At 43.3% G+C, this 20,432-nt stretch overlaps 1 protein-coding gene across 6 annotated transcripts in view; it reads left to right on the forward strand.

Moving 5' to 3' along the window:
• The first annotated feature begins 153 nt into the window (after window positions 1–153).
• LOC144113727 (transcription initiation factor TFIID subunit 4B-like) overlaps window positions 154–20,432 on the forward strand; it is a 121,383-nt gene continuing 101,104 nt past the window's right edge. For 2 of the 6 annotated variants that reach the window (XM_077647008.1, XM_077647009.1), the window contains exons 1-3: window positions 154–1,242; window positions 14,280–14,312; window positions 19,406–19,564. In XM_077647008.1, the coding sequence (XP_077503134.1) occupies window positions 154–1,242; window positions 14,280–14,312; window positions 19,406–19,564 (1,281 nt within the window). The remainder of the gene's footprint in view (window positions 1,243–14,279; window positions 14,313–19,405; window positions 19,565–20,432) is intronic. The other 4 variants (XM_077647013.1, XM_077647014.1, XM_077647012.1 and 1 more) reach the window with 3 other exon arrangements.

A 20,432-nucleotide genomic window follows, 5' to 3' on the forward strand; every position in this document is an offset into this window, starting at 1 on the left:
AACAAAATTATATAACAAGTACTAAAAAGTAAAATATTCACAGTTTTTGATTCAAAGCTAACACTTGAGCGAAATATAACTATTTATGTGCACAACACTTGATATGCGTATTAGTGCTTTGTTACCCACAATTCCTCTTTGGCGGGGACACGCATGCGTACTTTATTTTTCAGTTGCAACTCGAAAATGGCGTCAGCCAAATCTCTAGAGGAAATGCTAACCACAGATGTGGACGAGTCAGTAGTAAGCGAATTAGTAGGGTCTTTAGAGTCACAACTTTCATCGTCTGGGATTCATGCTCCAAACCAAGAGCTCACCGTCAGTTCAGCAACCACGAATCACGTCAATAGTGTGCCAGTTTCGGACGGTCTCCAGCGCCTGCCGCACGACGGACAAAAACACGGTGTGGCTGCAGCGCTTGCGAATTCATGCCCAAGCATCGTGGTGTCGAACTTTGGAAAGACGATCGCGACCACGTCTCATATTGTTGGCGTTAGTAGTTGCGCTTCTTCTCCTGCCAGTTCGACGAACACTGTGATGGTGACTTTGCCTGGCGCTCTCCCAGCTAGTGGCTACATAAACCAAGTTACTGGCACGGCGCAGCAGGCCCTGCTGAACACATCGCTTGTGCGCCCGATCAGTAACTCGGACATAAAGATTGTGTATTCGCCGCAGGGTCACTTTAATGCGGCCAATCTTGCTGCCGTCAACAATGCCGTTATCCAGCAGCGGGGCAATGTGAAAATTCAGGGTGTCCCGAACGGAAGCACAGCTATCCGTACCAGCCCGCACACGCCCGCCACTACTCCTGGCCTCAGCGCTATCCACAATCTAGCGAACGTGGCTTCGCAGCAGACGCCTCTCATCATCAGTCAACCTGCGAAACCGCGCATCGTGGTCGACCCAAAAGATCCGAAGGCCGCATTCAAGCCGCAGATCCTCATCAAGCAGGAGCCGCCTGCGGCCTCGGTTGGGCAGGAGTTCCTGCGCTGCTCTTCGCCGGCTGCGGGCGTCATCCAAGCGTCAAAGCCTGGCCCACAACCCGTTAGCGTGGTCACACAGGTTGTGTCCAGCCCTAGCATCCTGCCACCCGGCGTGCAGATCGTCAACGTGAACCCTGGCCGGCCCGGAGCGCCGACCGTCGTCGGCCAGAAGACGCTGGCGCCCCGGGTCGTCATCGGTAGTCCTGTGCGGTTGGCTCCGCAGATGTTGGCCGCCCGGCCAGGAGCTCCGTCCGTTCAGGTACGTTGTCTCGCGCCTAACAGCGGTGCGGAGCTGCATTGCCGCCGGCGCCCCGGGGGGCCGCATGGCTTCGCGCGCTTGGGATTTGCCTGTCACCTGTGACAACGGGCAGTCCCCTGACGACGTTTGAACGGCAGGCTCCTCCGCTTCCAAGTGGAAAATCGCTGCACTGCACCTCCTGGCCCTGCGCGGGTTCACGTTGTCGCGCTGCAGGAACGCAGTGTGTGCTCGTGCGCCTGTACACGTTTAAGCGAGCCACAGTATACTATGTACTCTTGGGGCCGCGAGAACTGCTGCATTGCTTGAACGTACTTGCGCCAGTGCTACACAGTTTTTTGTGTGAAGAGTCAAAAACATGTTCTACTACATGTTTTTGGTTGCTTCAGAAACTTTTTCAAGCACATAAGAGCCATGTGTGGTTGTCAGTGCATGCTCAGAAGGTGCACAGTTGCACTGCTTTATTGTTTACATATACGGCTTGCTCATGTTTACAGTGGGTATTTCATACAGGACTTGTCGTTATTACCTGCTTGTTATGTGCGTTAAAGATTTCTTGTTTTCAGGTTTGTTTCCGACTTCTTGCATTACATACTGTTTCAGATGGTGTAAAAGGTAATGAACACACAGATAAGCGTTATGATAGCAATTGTCACAATGATTGTTGGAGCAATGGTGGACATGCTGCAATAGTTTACTAACTTTTTATTGCACATTAGTAATATTGAATGAAACTTTCCTTCATTGTAAAGGCAATTCTATTGGCACCAACAGCTATTTCCAGTTCTCGTGCACATATTGTGCATATAGGCTACTTCACATGCTATGTGCACAAACGTATTTTGCACACTAGCGTCACCTGCCGTCAGAGTTTGCAGCAGATACCACACTCGTTTTGATGTTAACGTGTGACATATATATATATTTTTTTTCAACACTCTTGGGGTTGGTGTGAAGGCGCTGGCTGGTTACGCTGCCATCGTCTGCTGCAACTTGCCATCACGCTTCTCGCTTTGCTCGTGGTAAAGCCTTGACGTTCGTGCGAGCCATGAACTGCTTTTGTGATCATGGCATATGATATCTCCCCCACTGTCAACAATCACAATGCTCTCCACTGGCGCCGATTACACATCTCACTGTCAAGTGCAGCAGCTGGCAGAAGCTCACCTAAAAGCGTTGCCAACGAAGTGTTGAGATAGTGCATCGTTTGCAAACAGCAGTTGAGGGCACTCCCAGCACACTGGCGTAATGGAAATTTGTAGTAGTAATAAGTGGTTTATTAAAATAATAACAAAAAGGAAGGAAAAGGTTTTTGCTATCCCCGTTATCTGCCATGAATACTGAAGCACAATTTGCTAAAATTAAATTTTTAACATTATTTCGGCTTGTATCTGCTAGCTTATTTGTGGGAAGTGCCGCGCGAATACTGAAGCTCGACACCTGCTGCAATGTGCTCTGATGTAATGCAGCACAGGTGTATTTTGCCTGTATAGAAGTGTGGCCATCGTGGCCCAGATTCCACCCATATCCTTCACTATCTGGTTGCTGTACCGCTAGCTCCTTCAGGTTGCTAGAAGAAAAATTTTTCAACAGCTGGTGTTTTACAACTGCCGCAACATGCGCTGACATCACACACCACTTAAGGTATGACAACACTTTTGAAATGCCAATTTTCTTGAAAAATAAGGTTTTGCATTGTGATTTGTTTTTATAACCACAACCATTCCTCTACCTTTTGCAAAAAGAATTACGATTCCATCTAGTGCTGTTAAAAAGTTACACTCAGCGAAACATTTTCTCTTGAAACTTCGTCCACTCATTTATTACATATTAGGGCTTGCAGTGAGCGAGGATATTTGAAGTCCACTGATAATCTTTCATGTTGTGGCCTGTTATACGCTTTCAAAAAGCCAATTTTACTTTATGTTTTCTTTTTTTTGTGATAATTGCTTGCGAATTCATTACAGAATCTTTGTTCTAGTTCATTGCATAGTTAATAGGTAGACTTTCTTAAATTACAAAGCATTATGGTGTGCATTAGTTCGTTTGTGAGTTGTTGCCGTGAGAGGCAAATTTAGCACTTTTCAAAGAAAGAAGTTACAATTGGAAAATTACCCCTTGATGATGCTTAGCACGGTATGCTTAACAGTTCAGAACAGTCAGATAATTTTTCTTTCATCAAATAAGTATTTTTCCTTCAAAAGTGGTGTCATGTGTAAAGGAGGGGTGTGGGGATTGTGAGTGAATGTTTTAATTTTTTGACGTCATAAATTTTTAAATGCTTCATTGCTATACCAAACTTGCAGAAAGCCTGGCGTGACAACAAAACGTGGTAGGAGCCTGTAGTCACTCTTTTGTTTTACCCAAGAGATGCAATGATTTTCTCCAAATATCTTTAGCAGCCAGAGTTTTTTCTACACAGAATGTTATATCCACGCTTGCATAATGCACTCATTATCATCTTGTAAAATTATTGACAGATTAAACAAATGAGAGAGTAATGCAGAAATATAGGAATGTCACTGCATGAAGAATTTATAGAGTAACACTACACAGCATGAAACCATTATCATGCTATGCTTTCTGTAAGCAGGGCAGCCAGGTTAAAAAACACTTTTGAGTAAACTGGCATTTTCACAGATATGTAGCCAGATTTTTGCTAAGTACAGTCACTAAAGCATTTTTTAAAGTTGGTTCTCGGCTATTTTTGGGAAAAAATTTTTGGGATATAATTAAAGGTCTCTTCGATTTGGCTGCACTTTCTGTACCAGTTCAAGGAGGCAGCACTTTCACATTCGTTTTACCAGTGCAGTGCACGCCCGCTGCACTTCAGTCTTCATTTTGCAAAAGTGCCAGCCTAGTGCAGCATGAGTTCTTGACTGGCTTGCACTCTCCAAAGTGGAAGTGCAGCTGTAGTGCAGCAGTATGGCGGCGCCCATGTGTAGGTCGGAGAAGTGAAGCAGATATGACTGCAGTCTATTAATGAAATCATAGCAGTCCTTTCTTGAGATGAGCAGGTGAGTAACTCTTCATGGCACAATAATTGTAAACCTAAGTGGTCACTTACGCGTCGGTATGCGCTGGAATGGGCAGCATTCCAGCGCATATTCGTAAATCGTCTGTGTGTATACATTGAACGATCTTTACCTTTTTTTTCTTCTGTAAAACGATTTCCTGGAGCTAGTTCATGGCAACACCTATTTGGGATTTCTGCTTGAAAATTCTTCACGTGGTTCGAGATTTTGGCATGCGCTGATGCCAGTGGCACGCAGTTGACTATAATTTGGTTCATACTTAAAACAGCGCGAAAGACGGGACAAAAGAAGGAGACAAAACAAGCGGTGCTCTTGTCTCCTTCTTTTGTCCCATCTTTCGCGCTGTTTTAAGTATGAATATTCACCAACAAGCCCAGTTCGCCACGCTTGTGTAATTTGGTGACGACGCCAAGGCTAGCAGACGACCAGGCTTGCACTCAACCATTTGTTTTAGAAGAAGCCAGTGTCAAGCTGCACTAACTGATTCTGCACACATGCGACACCGCCGCAGAACCATGGAACTAGTGCAGGGAGTGCAGCCAAATCGAAGAGCTGTATAAAGACCTGCACTGGCGGACAGCCGCGGCACTGTGGTGCGGCGCCGCCAGCCGCCATAATGAGTGGCACGTTGTAGACGAACCTCTGCTCTGCAAGCATGTTTTCTTTGCATGTCGCATTCAGACTGCCATTTGGAATCCGCGTGCATCGGAGATTCGGCTGGTAGTCGCTGGGCGGATAGTCGCACGTAACTACGTTGTAAACGAATGCCACTTGGGCAGCTGCGCTTGTTATCGCTGCTCTAGCCGGCCGAGAAAACAGGCTTCGTGATGAAAGTTGGTCGCGGGTTTGGTTCCCCTCGATTCTGGGATAGAAGCTTAGATAGTAGTCATTGACAGCAATGCTTCCGTGAAACCGGAGAGCCTCATTTATGTAAGACACATTCGTGGGGAAGTGATCGGTGATTTGGTCTCTCACTACGGCGTCTGGGGTGCATGAGCACGTCCGTGCAAATATCTGACAAAAGGCACCTATTATGCCTTATGTGGGAGTCCTCTGCACACAACGCGTACTCATGACCGGACTTGGGAAGCCTTGGTACTCTGGAGCAGTCATTCTTTTGCACAAAGGGCGTCATAGATTGCCACAGCGGCCTAAAGCAGCAAACTGGGCTAGGTAGTTGTTCACTTTTGCACTGTGCGTGCCATGTTGACAAAATACGACACGAGAGTACCTGCTAGCTGACACTTGATAGTCCGCGCTTCGTCAGTGTCGCGTCTCTTTTTCATGCCACAATCTGACAACACAGTGCACGGTGCAAAAATTAGTGTGCTGTTTTGGTAGGATTCAAGGTTGCTGCACCAGCTCGCGAGCTTCCAGTATCACCCTGACGCAAGTGCAGAGTTCACAACGTCCACGATATAAAAACACCGCTTGGGTGGCCACGACTCTACCGAAAAGAAAAACGAAGCGCATGCCCCAAGAATTCATATAAGATCAAAGAAAGCGCGAGATCACATCCTTTCATTCAACATTAAGCAAACTTTGGTGGCCGTACTTAGTATTAGTATGTGCTTTGGCCAAAAATTTTGCAGGTCAACCTAAGAATAAAACCTGAAGCATTATACCAAGGTCAGATGTGTAGTACAGCTCAGAAATTAACGGCTCTTGGCAGGTATACGCAGTCCACAGTTAAGCAAATAGCGCCGCAGCCATCGAGTGGCACCGGGTTACTGGCCTCTTCCCCACGAATGTGCGTGAACTACATGCTGCTCTCCAGTTTCACGGAGTGTTGCTGTCAATGACTACTATCCGAGCTTCTATCCCAGAATTGAGCAGAACCAAACCTGGGACCAACTTTCGTCGTTGCTCCTGTTTCCTTGCAGACTTGAGTAGCGCTAACAAGCGCAGCTGCCCAATTGAAGTGGCGTTAATTTACAATGTAGTTACGTGCAGCTATGGCGCCCAGTCACTGCCGGTCGAATCTCCGATGCACGCAGATTCCAAACGGCAGTCTGAATGCTGCATGAAAGAAAACATGCTTGCGTAGCTGAGGTTTGTCTGCTATGTGCACCTCAATCATGGCGGCGGCACAGCGCCGCGGCGTGGCTGTGCGTCAATGTATACCACCTACAGGTATCAAACCTGGTGTTTTCTAAATACAGTTTTTTTTCTCTGAGATTTGCGCGATTTGAACCCTCTGCGCCCCCTTAAAGATAAAAATCAAAGCAACTGCCACAGCATGCACTGATATTGGATGGCACATGAGCCTTTTTCTGCCTTTCGCTTTTAACGAAATGCAACTGCCGCAGTCTGGATTCCACCCACATCCTTATATTGGGATCAGCAAAAGAAATAAAAACTCGGCGAGGTTATAAACATTAGCCTGGTTTCGCTGTTGACTGTAATACTCATATGCTTCGCAGCCAGTGTTTTACAACTGCCGTGACGTGTTGGGGCAGTAGACGACATGAACCATGGTGGGCCGGGCTCCCAGAGCACACCGAGAAGCAAACACAAAATTAAAAGCAGCGACGTCACACGTTGCAGACATTAGCCCCGCTACGCCGTCGGTAGTGGTATTGGTTGTGATGTAGCGCCTCAGTGCCGTTCCGTGTACATAGTATTATTCTGGTTTTGGGCATGGTCTCTCTGTGCATAGCGTTCCTTTTACTCTAAAGAGTAACAGATCAGATTTGTGCAGTCTCATTTTACTTGCAGGATTAATTTCTCTGATTTAATTTTCAGGGTTATTGTTGGAATAGTTTTGTCCACAGGTAATGCCACTCTGCATGATCAATCTTAAGACTTAAGATGCAAGGGGCGTTAAGTAAGTTGTGTCTCCTCGACTAACATTTTTATTGAAAGAGGGAATGGGGTGATGTTACTTTGAAATGAAGATTAGGCATTTCCTCTTTCCCACAAACCCACCACTTTTTGACACAGTCCCCATTGCTGGGTGGCACACGTCAGTGACAGGTGCACTGGGCTGTAATAGAATGTGGTATCTGCAGGTGACACTGATGGTATGCTGCATTGACCTCCTAATTGGACATGGGAGGCATACATTGAAAATGTTTCTTCATCTTGGACAAATAGCCAGAAGTCGGAAGGTGTGAGGTTAAGGCTTTGAGGTGGGCGAGGCAAAACAGTCAGCCTCATTCTTCTGTAATGGCGTGCACTGGTGGCGGAAAGGCAGCACTGCGGATGGAAACTATGTTAAGAAATAATGTGTGGCTGGGAAAGAGGGCATTCAATATTTTCATTTGGGTGTAATGCCTTTCAATTTTATCACTCAGCTAATAAGTTGCATCCCAGGAGGCAGAGCTTTCTGAATACCTCTTGTTCAAGTGTGAGCTGTGCCACATGTACTCTCTGCAGTTCGTTGCACACAACGTATAATTTAATTTATTAAAATCAGCCTTGTGATCTGGTTGTATTATGCCACACACAAAAAAAATCCTCCGGACAGCACAAATTTTGTGATTAAACATTATTTTCATTTTGCAGCAGTCCTGATTTGTTTTTTGTAAAGCATGGTTAGGCCAAATGGGAACTAAAGAGCTTGGTCTGTTTGCTTTCGAAACATGAAGTTCAGGGTCCTCGGACAACATTCGCTGCATTTATATTTTTTATTTTTTCATGAGGAGCCTTGTATGAGGCTGTTTGTATTTTCATGCTTTCATTGCTTCTAGTGACATCACTCATGACATCTTCATATAGACTGTGATGGGCAAGTGTTGGGTGGTACCTACTACACTGGAAGCTCTCCATTTTTCTCAACTTGTACCCCTGTTACAGTGGCAGTTTCATTAGCCACTGGGTCAATTGTCATTAAACTCGGTGGGGGTCGGCCGGTGCCCTGTGGCGATTTTCAGTAATGTTGAACTAGGTAGAGATCAACTCAGTGGAGATTGGCAATTGACCATTGGAATCTCAAGAGCCCTTGAGTGCAAGCAGCCTTGCACTCACCATATGTTTAAAAAAAACAACAAAAACTCTATAAGAGCGTAAAATAAACACCGAAAGTCATTTTGATTTAGTTATAAAATTTCAAACTATGTTATCTTGTTCATAAATTAATTTTTATTGAGTAGTAAAAATGACAGCTCTGCAGGCTGTCCGATGTAAGCAAGCCAATGCCACATTGGTTGCGCACAGTGTCCCTGTGCTTTGCTTGTATTTGCTTCTTAATGCGTTTTGCGAAACTGAGAACAAGAACTACACTGTAAGCACAGCAACGATAGTAGCCAGGAACATCACAAAGACTGCTCATGGGTCTGTTGCAGCTTTGCTAGTGAAAAATGAATGCTTCTGAAGCGAAGTGTGCATTGTTGCCCATCGTTGCTCTGCAACCATTGCCTGTGGATTGTGTTGAACTGTGTGGTATTTGAATGGGCTTTCCCTAGCAACTTTCAACTGAAAATAGATCTTAGTTAAATCTGCGGCTTGTGGTTTACTGCTTCATGCTTTTACTACATGTTGCTGCGCTTTGTGTCATCTGTCAAGTCGCATACTCACTACTCACTGATCACCTTACCCTGACCTTACCAGACAAGAAACCAGAAACCTACGTGGAGCCCAAACTGGGACAGTCATGACTCCCATTCTTCTGTCTAAAATTACCCAACAACCCATCGATCCCAACTGCTTACATTGCGGTAACTTAGCTACAGAAGAACACATCTAATGGGACTGTAAGGAAAATTCACCTCCAAAAGACCTTCTACCGGCTCCCTCCCGGGAGGCCTGGTTTAGGCTCCTGATGGAGCTGGACAAGAACACGCAAGCCAAGCTTGCATACTGGGTGTGCGGGGTCGCCCTCCGTTAGGGGGTCATTAATCCCACTCCATTGATCTTTTAGATCACTAAAGTTTCTCCAATCCAATCCAATTCAAATTCACCATGTGGCAGAGGTGCAGCTGGGTGGACCTTGAAAATTTGGCAGCCATTGACCTAATGGGCATTGAGGTTGTCTGTGTGACAGAGGTATTAGTTATGTTGGTTTAGCAATGGCTTGAGCCTTTTGTTAAGCCAGCATGACAAGAATGATGTGACATGTTACATTGTGCAGGCTCCAATACGGTCATTGCAGGTTTTTTTTGTAGATGTGCATTTCACTAACAAATGTAAGCTTGGGATTGTAACGAAATGGCCTAATAAGTGTGTCATGTGGTTCATGCTGCAGCATAGACATAATCAACGAGTTTCAGTGCCTCAATACTTATATTTTTTCATGCTACTTTAACCATAAAGACATTATTGTAATGAGTATATGTTGAGTGTGTGGGTATATGCATTGTTGCAGTATATGCAGTCTTTATCAAATGGAAAGGGCCCATTATATATGTTTGACTGATGCTTGTGGTTGACTGTGTAGTGGAACTTTTGCAGCACTTTCAATGCTCCATAGTTTGGAAAGTATAATTGCTTTGGCATTCCAGGGCTTTGTAATGCTCAGAGTGTATTATGAGCCTTCCAGCAGAACTTCATGTCTGCCTCAGTCATGTGCAGAGTGCACTCTTTACTTTTTACCATGACTGCACATGCTTGCAGGTTGTGGTTGTTGGTCGCTGTTGGCTAGACTTGATTTTTTTTTTTTGCTCTTGTCATTGCTGTACCAAATTAAGATTGTGTTTTGGTAGAAGTAACATACACAAAGCTGTGCACGAACCAGTGCTCAAGCTATTTTTGTTAAGTATGTGTGCACGAAACTTAATGCAGCATGTTACGGGATCAGTGCTTACAAATTGTACAGGAGGGCATATCATATTGGAGCATTTAGTACTACGGATAGAGCACAGTCAACTAAGGCAACAATAATGCTGTAGTTTTAAGAAGAAACTGCTTCTCTCTACAGTCTATCAATGGGAAATATTTTATACATGGCATTTTCTTAGATGTAAGGTCTCTTACTCAAGAATTCACTTTAAGCTAAGGCATTGCTGACTGAGAACTGCATGCCTGTCCAGGAAAAACATGCTAACATAGTTAGGGTTAAGTTGAGGAAGGCTATGGTGTGAAAAAAAAATTAGCTGTGGTTTAACTACTGCTGAACCTGGTTAGAGAGCGAAAGCTGTGGTGTATCGGGCAACTAGACGCGGCTTTGCTTCTGTAACGTTGAGTGTGTTCCGCACACTGGATAGGCAGTGCGTTCACCCTGCCACCCTGCCAGTTAAGTTAATGGTTGATCGCGAGAGGTTGGTCACCCAATGAACGCTGCGGCCTATTGCTGCATTGCTGTGTGTCTGCCACAAAGTTGTCAGTGCTACTGCATGCAGCCCACATCTCTCTCTCACCACGACCACATATCTCAAAGTGGGATTGAGGCGTCCACTAACCCAGGGAGCCAGTTATGCGCTCTTCCTTTCCTCAAAATCATTTCCTCAAGTCACTTGGTGTTTATGTAGGTGTTTCTGTTAGCACAAGTAGTTGATTTATTGGTAATTAATGCAAAAATAATTGTACAAAGAGCTGCACTTGTGAAGGAAACGGCATCCCATCAAAGTAACAAAAGTTAAATGATGAAATGCTCTGACAAATACCCGAGTAGTTTATTTCTAAAAACTGAGTTGTCGTGATAGTGTTGGGTTTTTGCACTGGGTTGATCAAGAGAACAAGGCATTCCGTGCTCTCCAAGTTGACGAGAGCAATTGAACTGCTGTTGAATTGTTGCGGTAGCCAGGGCACATTTTTTTCGGGGCGTTTATGCTTGGCTTCCCATCAGTGTCCTCGCATACAGTGGAGAAACCTGCCTAACCATGCATCTGCCTTAAAAGTGCACTAAAGAGGAATCTGAACTCATCTTTTTATTGCAGGAGCTCAATCTACATGTACCGAGCATTTTTAGAAACTTCAAATTAATGTCCTGTGTGGCCGATTTCCCTCATTTAAATCTGATTAAACGTTCCAGCTCCCGCTTTTTTTTCGAACTCAATGCTGAAGGTACGAGGAGTCAACCAACGCGTGGAGTGCCTTTCAGCCAGTCACGTGGCAGCTTCGTTTTTATTGTTTTTTAGGTTTTCACAAATAAATAGTTTCAATTGCAGACAACACAGCCGCAAATCAGGGCCACGGAAATAAAAATACACGTGGACTCTTTGATTTACGAACCACTCCGGCAATGACGGAGCGGCAAGCCGCCATTGGTTGGCTCTTCCTACCTTCTGCGTTGAGTTTTAAAAAAAGGCAAGAGCCAGGACATTTAATCTGATTTAAATTAGGGAAATCGGCTGCACAGGACAGTAATTCGAAGTTCCTAAGAATGCTCTGAACGTGTAGATCGAGTTCCCGCATTAAAAAGTGAGTTCAGATTCCTCTTTAGTGCACCTTTAAGTTGGTGATGACAGTGAAACAGCGCTATGCTAGCAGATGACGTCTGCAGAGAGGTAGAGCCTGCCAGTCTTCAGAGGCATATAAAGTAGCGGGGCAATGCTTCTGCATTACTAAATCCAACAGGATCACCATTTCATGGCACCTCTTCTTTCATACTTCGTTAATTTTCTCCTTTGATTGATATTCTTACTCATTGACCAACTAGCCATGACGCAGATGTCAAAAATACTGACCTTGTTCGGTTAAAACCGAATTTTGAAAATTGAATTCGGCGTACTTTTCTATTATTTTTTGTTTAAACGGAAAGTCCAACCCCTAAGTATAAGGCAAGTTATACTTGATTAACTTTCAGGGAAATTTGCCCTGGGCATTGTTGAAAATTTTTGGGACGAAATAGCCATGACAGAGCATCTGTGGTTAGTCCTGCTTGCATGAAAGGAGCACCATAATTAAAATTTTTAAACAGTATGGTTGAATGCAAAAATCAAGAAGGTATTATCCTTCCTGCCATTGCATCCTCATAAATGTAGCAGCAAGTTCCTATTTTGATTTATAGCAAAGAAATTGAGTCCTGTTATGACCTGTTAAAATCTGCTAATTGTAGCCCCTGTGCTTAAGGATTGTCTGCTTCACTGTCGACGTTCAGATTTCCTATCTGAATGCAGACAGGCTGGTACTGCAGCTGTTCTCAACAGTCACATGGCATATTTGTGATGGGCGATACCTTTAAAAGCAAATGTGTTATTCCTTGGTTGCTAAGCACTTCACATTGTGTAGAGTCAAGGACTAAGCCTTCTCCTACCCGAAAGGAGCTGGAGAAACATTTTTCTAGCAGTCGTTGGCTGCTGTTAGTACTTCCAAGGAGCTTGTGATGTACTCAGTGTACAACAGACGTGTCAATACAATAATGTAATTTAGTTGTTGGGTCTTGGCCAATGTTCATGTGGTAACCGCATGAGGCGATGTTCCTCAGGACGTAACGTATGATAGCGATGGCCATCGTTTACTAATATTTGTGGTGCAGAGACTAGTAAGAAGGGATTGAGACATATGCCACAACATCGTTTCTTGCTGCACTACTCCTACCAGGCTTTCACTGAACTGTTTTGGTGCATGGCTCATGACTGCGCCTCCTCTAGTGTACTCGTAATGAAGCGAGCGCTGGCAGCATGGACTATGTTGCCAACTTTTTCGCTGAAGCAGGCTAGAAAAGCAAACTTTACTCACAAAATAACTAGACTGGAAGTTACATACCCACAAAGCCTTCTGCTATTGGCCAGTCTCTTGAGCTGCTTCCAGGCGATGGACGAAATTTTCTGCAAGCCCAGAAACTGAGTGACACGATGGGCGACAATGGTTTGGCAGCTGTCATCCCATCGTGCGATGGCGATTGAATTATCACCTAATGCGGTTGGCGTTTCATCACAGTAGCCTGACAATTAATGCTTCCTGACTTCTTCCTTCTACTGATTACAGGTTTAATGCCTGGTCATATGCCACTGATTAGAGCAGTCAAAAGTGCTCATGTGAAATTGTGGTATCCATTAAAGAGTTATAGGTGGTCTCATTTGATTCAGAGCCTTCAGTTGTGGCATCTTTCATTAACTTTGATGTAGCTTTGGGACAGAAAGAGTTAGTTACGCTGAATTTCATTCTGCTTAGATTGCAATTTCATGTTTTTGTTGCCTTGCATTAATCACAATAATGCTGTCAGCATTTCTTTATCCTACAACTTTTGGCTGCAGGAATTTTGAAGGGGCAGTTATGAAAAAGCTGTGTATTTATTTATACCTGTGACCATTTTAAAAACTCAAAATGGTCCTTTGGCCAGAAACTAGTTCAGCACTGGAGAATTTTAGAGCTGAAAAAAAAATGGCATGCATTTTCCTGCATACTCTGCCGTGCATTCCAGTTGTGATGAAGGGATTAAGTGCAACTCTGTCAAGCAACTGTTGGGCAGGTGCATTTAGGGCATGAGGCTTGGAAGATGTCTCCAGCTCTGCACCTAACTTCTGCCCTAAAGGGGCGGGGGAGGTATGGTAAAGGGGTTTTTGCTGTGCAGGAAAGTTGAATTTTAGAATGTTGCAAAGAATGGAAGAAGTAATGAGACTAGGGCTTCGGCACTGGGGTGAACCCCTAAACTAGATTAGAGTTATCTGTGGGGTGTTTCTTTACCATTTTTGTGTGAGTTGGCAGCTACACATCATAAGCATCATCTGGTTTATGGTTTATGGGGGTTTAACGTCCCAAAGCGACTCAGGCTATGAGAGACGCCGTAGTGAAGGGCTCCGGAAATTTCGGCCACCTCGGGTTCTTTAACGTGCACTGACATCGCACAGTACACGGGCCTCTAGAATTTCGCCTCCATTAAAATTCGACCGCCGCGTCCGGGATCGAACCCGCATCTTTCGGGCCGGCAGCCGAGCGCCATAACCACTCCGCCACCGTGGCGGCTCATACACATCATCACTTAGTAAGGTTGTATGTCAGTTATTTATTATCTGTTTGTAAATTTAGGCTTTGGTAGCTTTTGTGTAATTGATACGGCTTGTTTATTCTGTGTGTGCGTGTGCGTGCATGTGTACATTACTTGTTGTGTAGCAGGTTTGGTGTGAAGAGTCTGCTGCTTTTGATCAAGTGTTGTAATGTGCAGTGTGCAACTTGTCTCTGCAGAGATACCGCTACCATAGGCCTCCCGAACATGACGTGAGTATAAGCTAGCTAGCACTGGTGTGGGAATTTGGAGCCACTGCTCACTTTTTCATTGCACTTTGCATGTCCAGGACAACTGGGCAAACTGGCATCTCACCTTTGCATAAAAGCAATACTTTACACTCACACACCTCTGGGATTCTGCCACTCTTTTGGCAAGTTTTTCTTGGCCTTCTGACAGCATGTACCTCAAGGGCCAACTGGTGCCAGCTTGTCACTTGCCGTGTCATTACATGCAACTGAGAGGTCTGAAGTGCAAATTCATTTGAGGCCTGATTGCACAAGGATGTGCAATGTCTGCCAGTGCCGTATTAAGAAGTACCAAATTATTGTCTGTGTCTGTAATCAGTCAAGTCAGTAATACGGTGGACGCACTTAAATTTTTTGACACATGGAAGCTTGTGCAAAAAAAAAAAAAAAGAGAAAGGGGATCTGGGTATACTCCACCAGTGCAGTCCGGCCTTTGTGAATTCACTGTTAAGCACCCTGTGACACACAAGCATGAAAATTTGTTCTTAGTAGTTAAGAGGCACCAGCACTGCACTGTGGTTTGCTTGGAAAAAAGTGGTTACTGTAAGAAACAGCATATGTTCATCAACTTTATGTGCTCTTTGCATGCATTAGTTACATCAGTACTTGATTACACAAGCACACTAGGTCTTAATGGTATTAGTGACAAGTGTTGTTGCATGGGAACTATAAAAAAACATTACAAATGAAAAAAAATTTGCAGCTGGAAAACAGGCTACTCTAACTTTATAATGGTTTTAGGTGAGGGAACTATGTCTAAACAGAAAATGCAAAGATTAAAATTTTTTGTGTTCCGCGAGCAGTTCAGAATTTCAGTTGATTTGTGTTTGCACTCTTGAACGTCAGGCGTGTACTTTATAAAGTTTTCAGAAGTTTGCAATCTTGAGCAGCGTGAGCCTTGCCACTCAGGATGGCAAAACATGTTAAAATGTCACGGCATTCCTGTGAATTTCTTTGTCTGGAATGATGTACAGCTTTGATTTATTCTCAAGGAACTTATTCTCTTATTCATTTTGTAAAATATTAAGTGCTCACTGCTGCTCCCTGGTGCTAATTGACGTGCGATAGATGCAGTGAAAGTTTCTTGAATATTTTTCTACTTACTCACTTATTCAGCTACTGAAGTGACTTATTCACTTTAAAAATGTCTTATTCTGCTTGTTCTTTTTAGCGTACCGAATCAGAAGGCATTGCATTGCTCTTGTGGCAAAAAGTACTGCAGTGTATTATCAGCTCTGGTGTGGAACTTGTAACTGTAGTTCTAGCAGGGTGAAATTCATATGTGCAAGTACAAATATGATTGTTTTGGCACACCTCATTCCATTTTGTGCCAGATTTCTTTGCTTAAATATGCCAAGTATCGGTGCTTTTTTTAGTCATGTGCAATACAAGTGTTTTCAGAGTTTCTTTTTTTACTGTTTTGTTCAGGTATACTTTTTATCCTTTACTTTTCAGAGTTTGCATACTTTTGTTTTGCATGCTTTTTGGGCCTTAATACATACTGGTATTCTTTGAAGAAATGTTTTTTAGAGCCATTTCTTCTGAAAGAAAATTTTTACTCAAATCATGTTAAATCTGTGTCAAATCATATTATGGTATTCTGCCGTAGTGGGTGACATCTGCTTTTAGATTGCATGTCACCTTTTTGAGCTACCATAATAACTGTTAATATAGCACCACTGCTACTTATTAACAGAGGCCATGAAAGAGGCAGCAGCATTGCAAGTTCAGCCAGGTTTTACATGAGGAAATTTTAGTCAAAGTATTTGGATGAATGAGACTCTCCCATTATGTGGAGAGAGCTGAGGAACACTGAACAGCCAAAGCTCATTTGTACTATGTACTAGATTGTCTTATGTCAATGTGTTTCCTTTTGATCAAGATCACACAAAGCATTGTCAATCTGAGTAGAGGTGGCTGTAGCCATAGCAAGCATGCCTTTTGTTGTTGCTTCACACAGCCTGCATCAGCTTGTCTCTTATCCCTTTATTGTGTTTGTGCAGCTTAAGGTTAGAACAGGGAGAGTATGTTTAATGGGGAGTACATATTGCATTTTTTTTTTGTGGGTTTGACTTCAGCTAGTGGGCTTGGTTTTACTGCCTGAGTGTTCTGCCAGTCATTTGAAGGCCGAGCACTTGCTGGACGTACCTGTTTTTTTAGAAAATTCTGTTGCTGAGAATTTTGAAGGTGAAGAGATGAGGCAGGCTGAGTGGGTACTTTGTTAGAAGGGTTTGGTAGAGGTGGAAACATGGCAGTTTCATCATTTTTTTTTTTTGCTGGAGGCAGTTGAAGTGGTGTCAGAACTAAGGTGAACTTGGTTCTGACACCATGGTGCTTTGATGCCCACCTCGGTAGAGTTTAACAGGCATAGCTTGCCTATTAGTGAGTGTTCCAGTGTGTTGTTCGTACATGACAACCCCACCAACTTTCAATCCTCATGGCACTGGCTCATTTAGGTCAGGAGTATGTTCTGTTTGCTTTGTATGTGGTTGGTACACTTCCTGGACTCTGAACTAGTACTGTCGTTGTTGAGTTGAGTTGAAGTTTTCTTGATAGTTGTGGTGAGTTGTCACATCTCATGGGTCTTTAAGACACTGTGGAAGTGATTGCATTCACTGTACAGACTTGAAGCTTGTGTACAAAAGCAAAGGCTTTACAAGACTGTGTTCTTTGTCATGAGTTTTAAAAATGTGGCGCAGTTTTATATTTGCATTTAAAGTGCTTGAAAATGAAATTTTTGATGTAATGCTAGGCCTACTTTCATTTGGCATGCATACTTCTTAGAGCATTGCACAATTGTGCAATAACAAAATGCCAGTGCATGCAGTTGGCACTTCATTATTATGGTTGGTAGCGGTTACTATCAGTATCTACAAGGAAAACGTGGTTTTTCTTACTTATGGTGTTTTGAAGTAATGTATAGAAAGTGGAACCAGTGAAAATGGACGCAAGAAAAGACAGAGGAGGCACACATACAACACCGCTGGACTTACTACTGATTTATTCCAATAAAAAAACCGACATTTGTATGTTTTTCCTGTGCAAGTGCACACTCCAAACAAGGTGAACGAAAGACATATATGACAATAAAAACTCACACTCCTTTTCAATGATAAAAAACTGAAGTATCGCTAATGCATGCTGGCTTATACTTCTTGATTAAAAGCACTTCCAGCAGGTTACGGTCACATTTTGATTTCCCCCGGCCATTAATACTAGTGAAACCGAGGGGAACAGTGGCGGCAGTCCCTGACATGCTTCCTGTGCCCAAGCCAAAAGTTGTTGGATGCTACCTCAGACGTTCATTTACTAAAGCACCCTCCAATTTGGCCACTCTAGATTCTGCTGCATGACAATGGGATGGTATAAACCACACCCACTGTGCATGTAGTGAACATCATCTGGTGGTTGGTTTTGCAAGTACCACTTTGCCACTGTCCACCAGAGATATGGGCGCACAAACTGGAAAGTTTGCGGGGAGCACAAAACACCAAAGCAACACCAAATTTTTGACCCACTTTTGTTAGCCCATGTGATTGATGTCTTGTGGAAGAAAGGGAGCACTTCAGTCTTCTTCCTGCCCTCCGCTCAATTTCTCTTCGCTGGTGTTATTGGTCGGGGGGAATTAAGGTGGGATCATGAGCTCCTGGAAGCCTTTTTAATTGGAAAGAATAAGCAGACATGCATGAGCGATCCTTCAGTTTTATCTCCGAAAAGGAGTGTCATTTTTATCTGTGTGAATGTTTTTATCATCGTAAATGACTTTCCTTCACCTTGTTCTGACTGTGTGCTTGGACAGGAAAAACCTATAACTGTTAATTTCTTTATCGGAATAAGTCAGGCTTAAGTTGAGCGGCGGCATGTGTATGCCACTTCTGCTCTTCTGTCTATCTTGTACTGTGTCCGTGTTCACTGGTTCCGCCTTCTGTGCATTATGAAACAACTAGGACAGCATTTTACGCTCTTTGGAGTAATTCCATGTTGTTTGTATAATGCTGCTGATAACTTTGTGGTTTGGATTATCAGTAAAGTATTAAGTGTGCTCTGCTGCTTCCTTGTGCTTGTTGATTAGTTGTAGCTGCTGCATATGCCTGTCTGCAAGTCAAGTTGCTTGATTTTTTTTTTTTTAAGAGAAAGTTGAAGTGATTTTGTTCACTGTACAGACTTTAAGCCTGTGTGCAGTGTACTAAAGCAAAGGCTTTACAAGTCTGTGTTCTTTGCCGTGAGTGTGAAAAGTGTGGCCCAGTTTTATATTTGCATTTAAAGTGCTTGAAAATGAAATATTTTCTGTAAGGCAAGGCCTGCTGTCCTATCATTCCTGTTGGAAGTTTTTTTTAGCCTTTCGTGCCTTTTGTTCTAGAACATTAGCTTTTTTGCTTGCAAGTATTTTGGTGAGCATACATGATGCAGTTCCATTTTTACACTTTGTGTTGGCACTTATTTTTCTTTCTACATGTAATGTTTAAGTGCTATGCCTTCATCAAGGGGGTCATAGCAATATTGTATGTGGAGTTTATGCTTAAATGATAAATTAAGGCTTTTATTTTTTTTTTTTTTTGAGAAAGAGCCATTGAAAGTTGAATGTGTAGTGCTATTGCTGTTGCTTTACAACAACATTGAAAGTTTGATGCATATGTGATTGAAAAAGTGCTGGGCGACCTTTTAAAAGAATCCTTCCTGCCTTTATGTTTGTTCTGCTTAATAGATATATTGGTTAAAGTGGCGAAATATTTCTGACTTTATTAAATAGGTAGTTTACTGGTAATGGTTGTCACATTCAGCAGTTTTATTAGTATGTAATGATTTAACTCACCCAATATTAGGTTAAGTAATGGTGTAAAAGCTGCATTTGTGCTTCTGGAATTACCTCTGCTGTTATGTTGCTATTTCTATAAATATTTTTAGCATGAATTTAGTGTTAGTAGAACATGTGCATTAAGATCACGTATTTAAGTGCGCAATCTGACACGTGATGCTTAGCTTTCTTGCCTAACATGTGCACCATAATGACACATTCTCTTTGTGTGTGTGTGTGGCACCTGCTGCTGGTTTTGCAGAATACAATTACTCTTCAGCCGGGTATGATGCGGGGGACCTTGCTTGTGAAGACTGAAAATGGACAGCTTCAAGTCGTGAATGTGGCTCCCAGCCTGCCACCTAACTCAACAGCCGCAACCATGTCAGGAGCACCCACTTATCGGCTTCAGTCTGTTCAGGTAGGTTGTTTTCGTTCATGTTGTGCTGCTGTAGTAATTGTATGTCTAAGTCAAAAAATTTTTACTCTGCTACTCTGCCACTATTGTGTGATTGTATATTTGTGCTGCTATGTACTTGTTAGCTGGGTAGTGTGTAACACCATTGTGTCCAGGTGTAGTTCAGCTTGGATGTAAAATGTGCAAGCTGCTGGCACTTATTTATGCAGCATTTCTTTTTCACTGCATTTATGTGCTTGCATTACAGTTGTGCATTTATTGTGCTTGTGCCATGAAGCTTGTTTTCAGAAGCATGAAGGCTACCGATGCATGGCAGCTCATGTCATGTTTTTTTTTTTTGGCATGCTGGTTTTTAACGCTTCGTGTTTTTTTGTTGGTAGTACCGAGACTTCCGTATTTATCTGTCTGGATTTTAAAAAAATTCCTGTGCACAACTACTGTCCTATTCGAGAGCAAACTAGCTAATTAGCATATTATTATATACATTATTTGAAACGTAATTGAACATCAGTACATAGCCGCGTTTTCTAGAAGTATGGGCGAACTGCTGTCAACTGCGAGTGCAGTTTTTGCAGACGTGAGCCAAACATCTGATCCGACAGGCTGCTTCACCTGCTGGACGAAGCAACCAGAAGCCTAGTTCGATGGGTGGGCAAGTTGCTTGTCTGTTTTGAAGCTTACTGTTGCATTGTTGCAGTGTTTTAGTTAGAGGAGCGATGGCTCTTCCTTTTGACTTAATTTTAATGAGCAGATGAAACGGCATTTTCAAGGAACCGCACAACTTGCCCACAGGCCAGCGATTGCTCCTCTAGCTGGCAGGGGGGCAGCCCCTTGTTTTGGCTGCTGAGCCAGCTTTTCTGAAAGCTGTACC

This window comes from Amblyomma americanum, chromosome 1 (genome assembly GCF_052857255.1).
Source record: "Amblyomma americanum isolate KBUSLIRL-KWMA chromosome 1, ASM5285725v1, whole genome shotgun sequence".
Taxonomy (NCBI): Eukaryota; Metazoa; Arthropoda; class Arachnida; order Ixodida; family Ixodidae; genus Amblyomma; species Amblyomma americanum.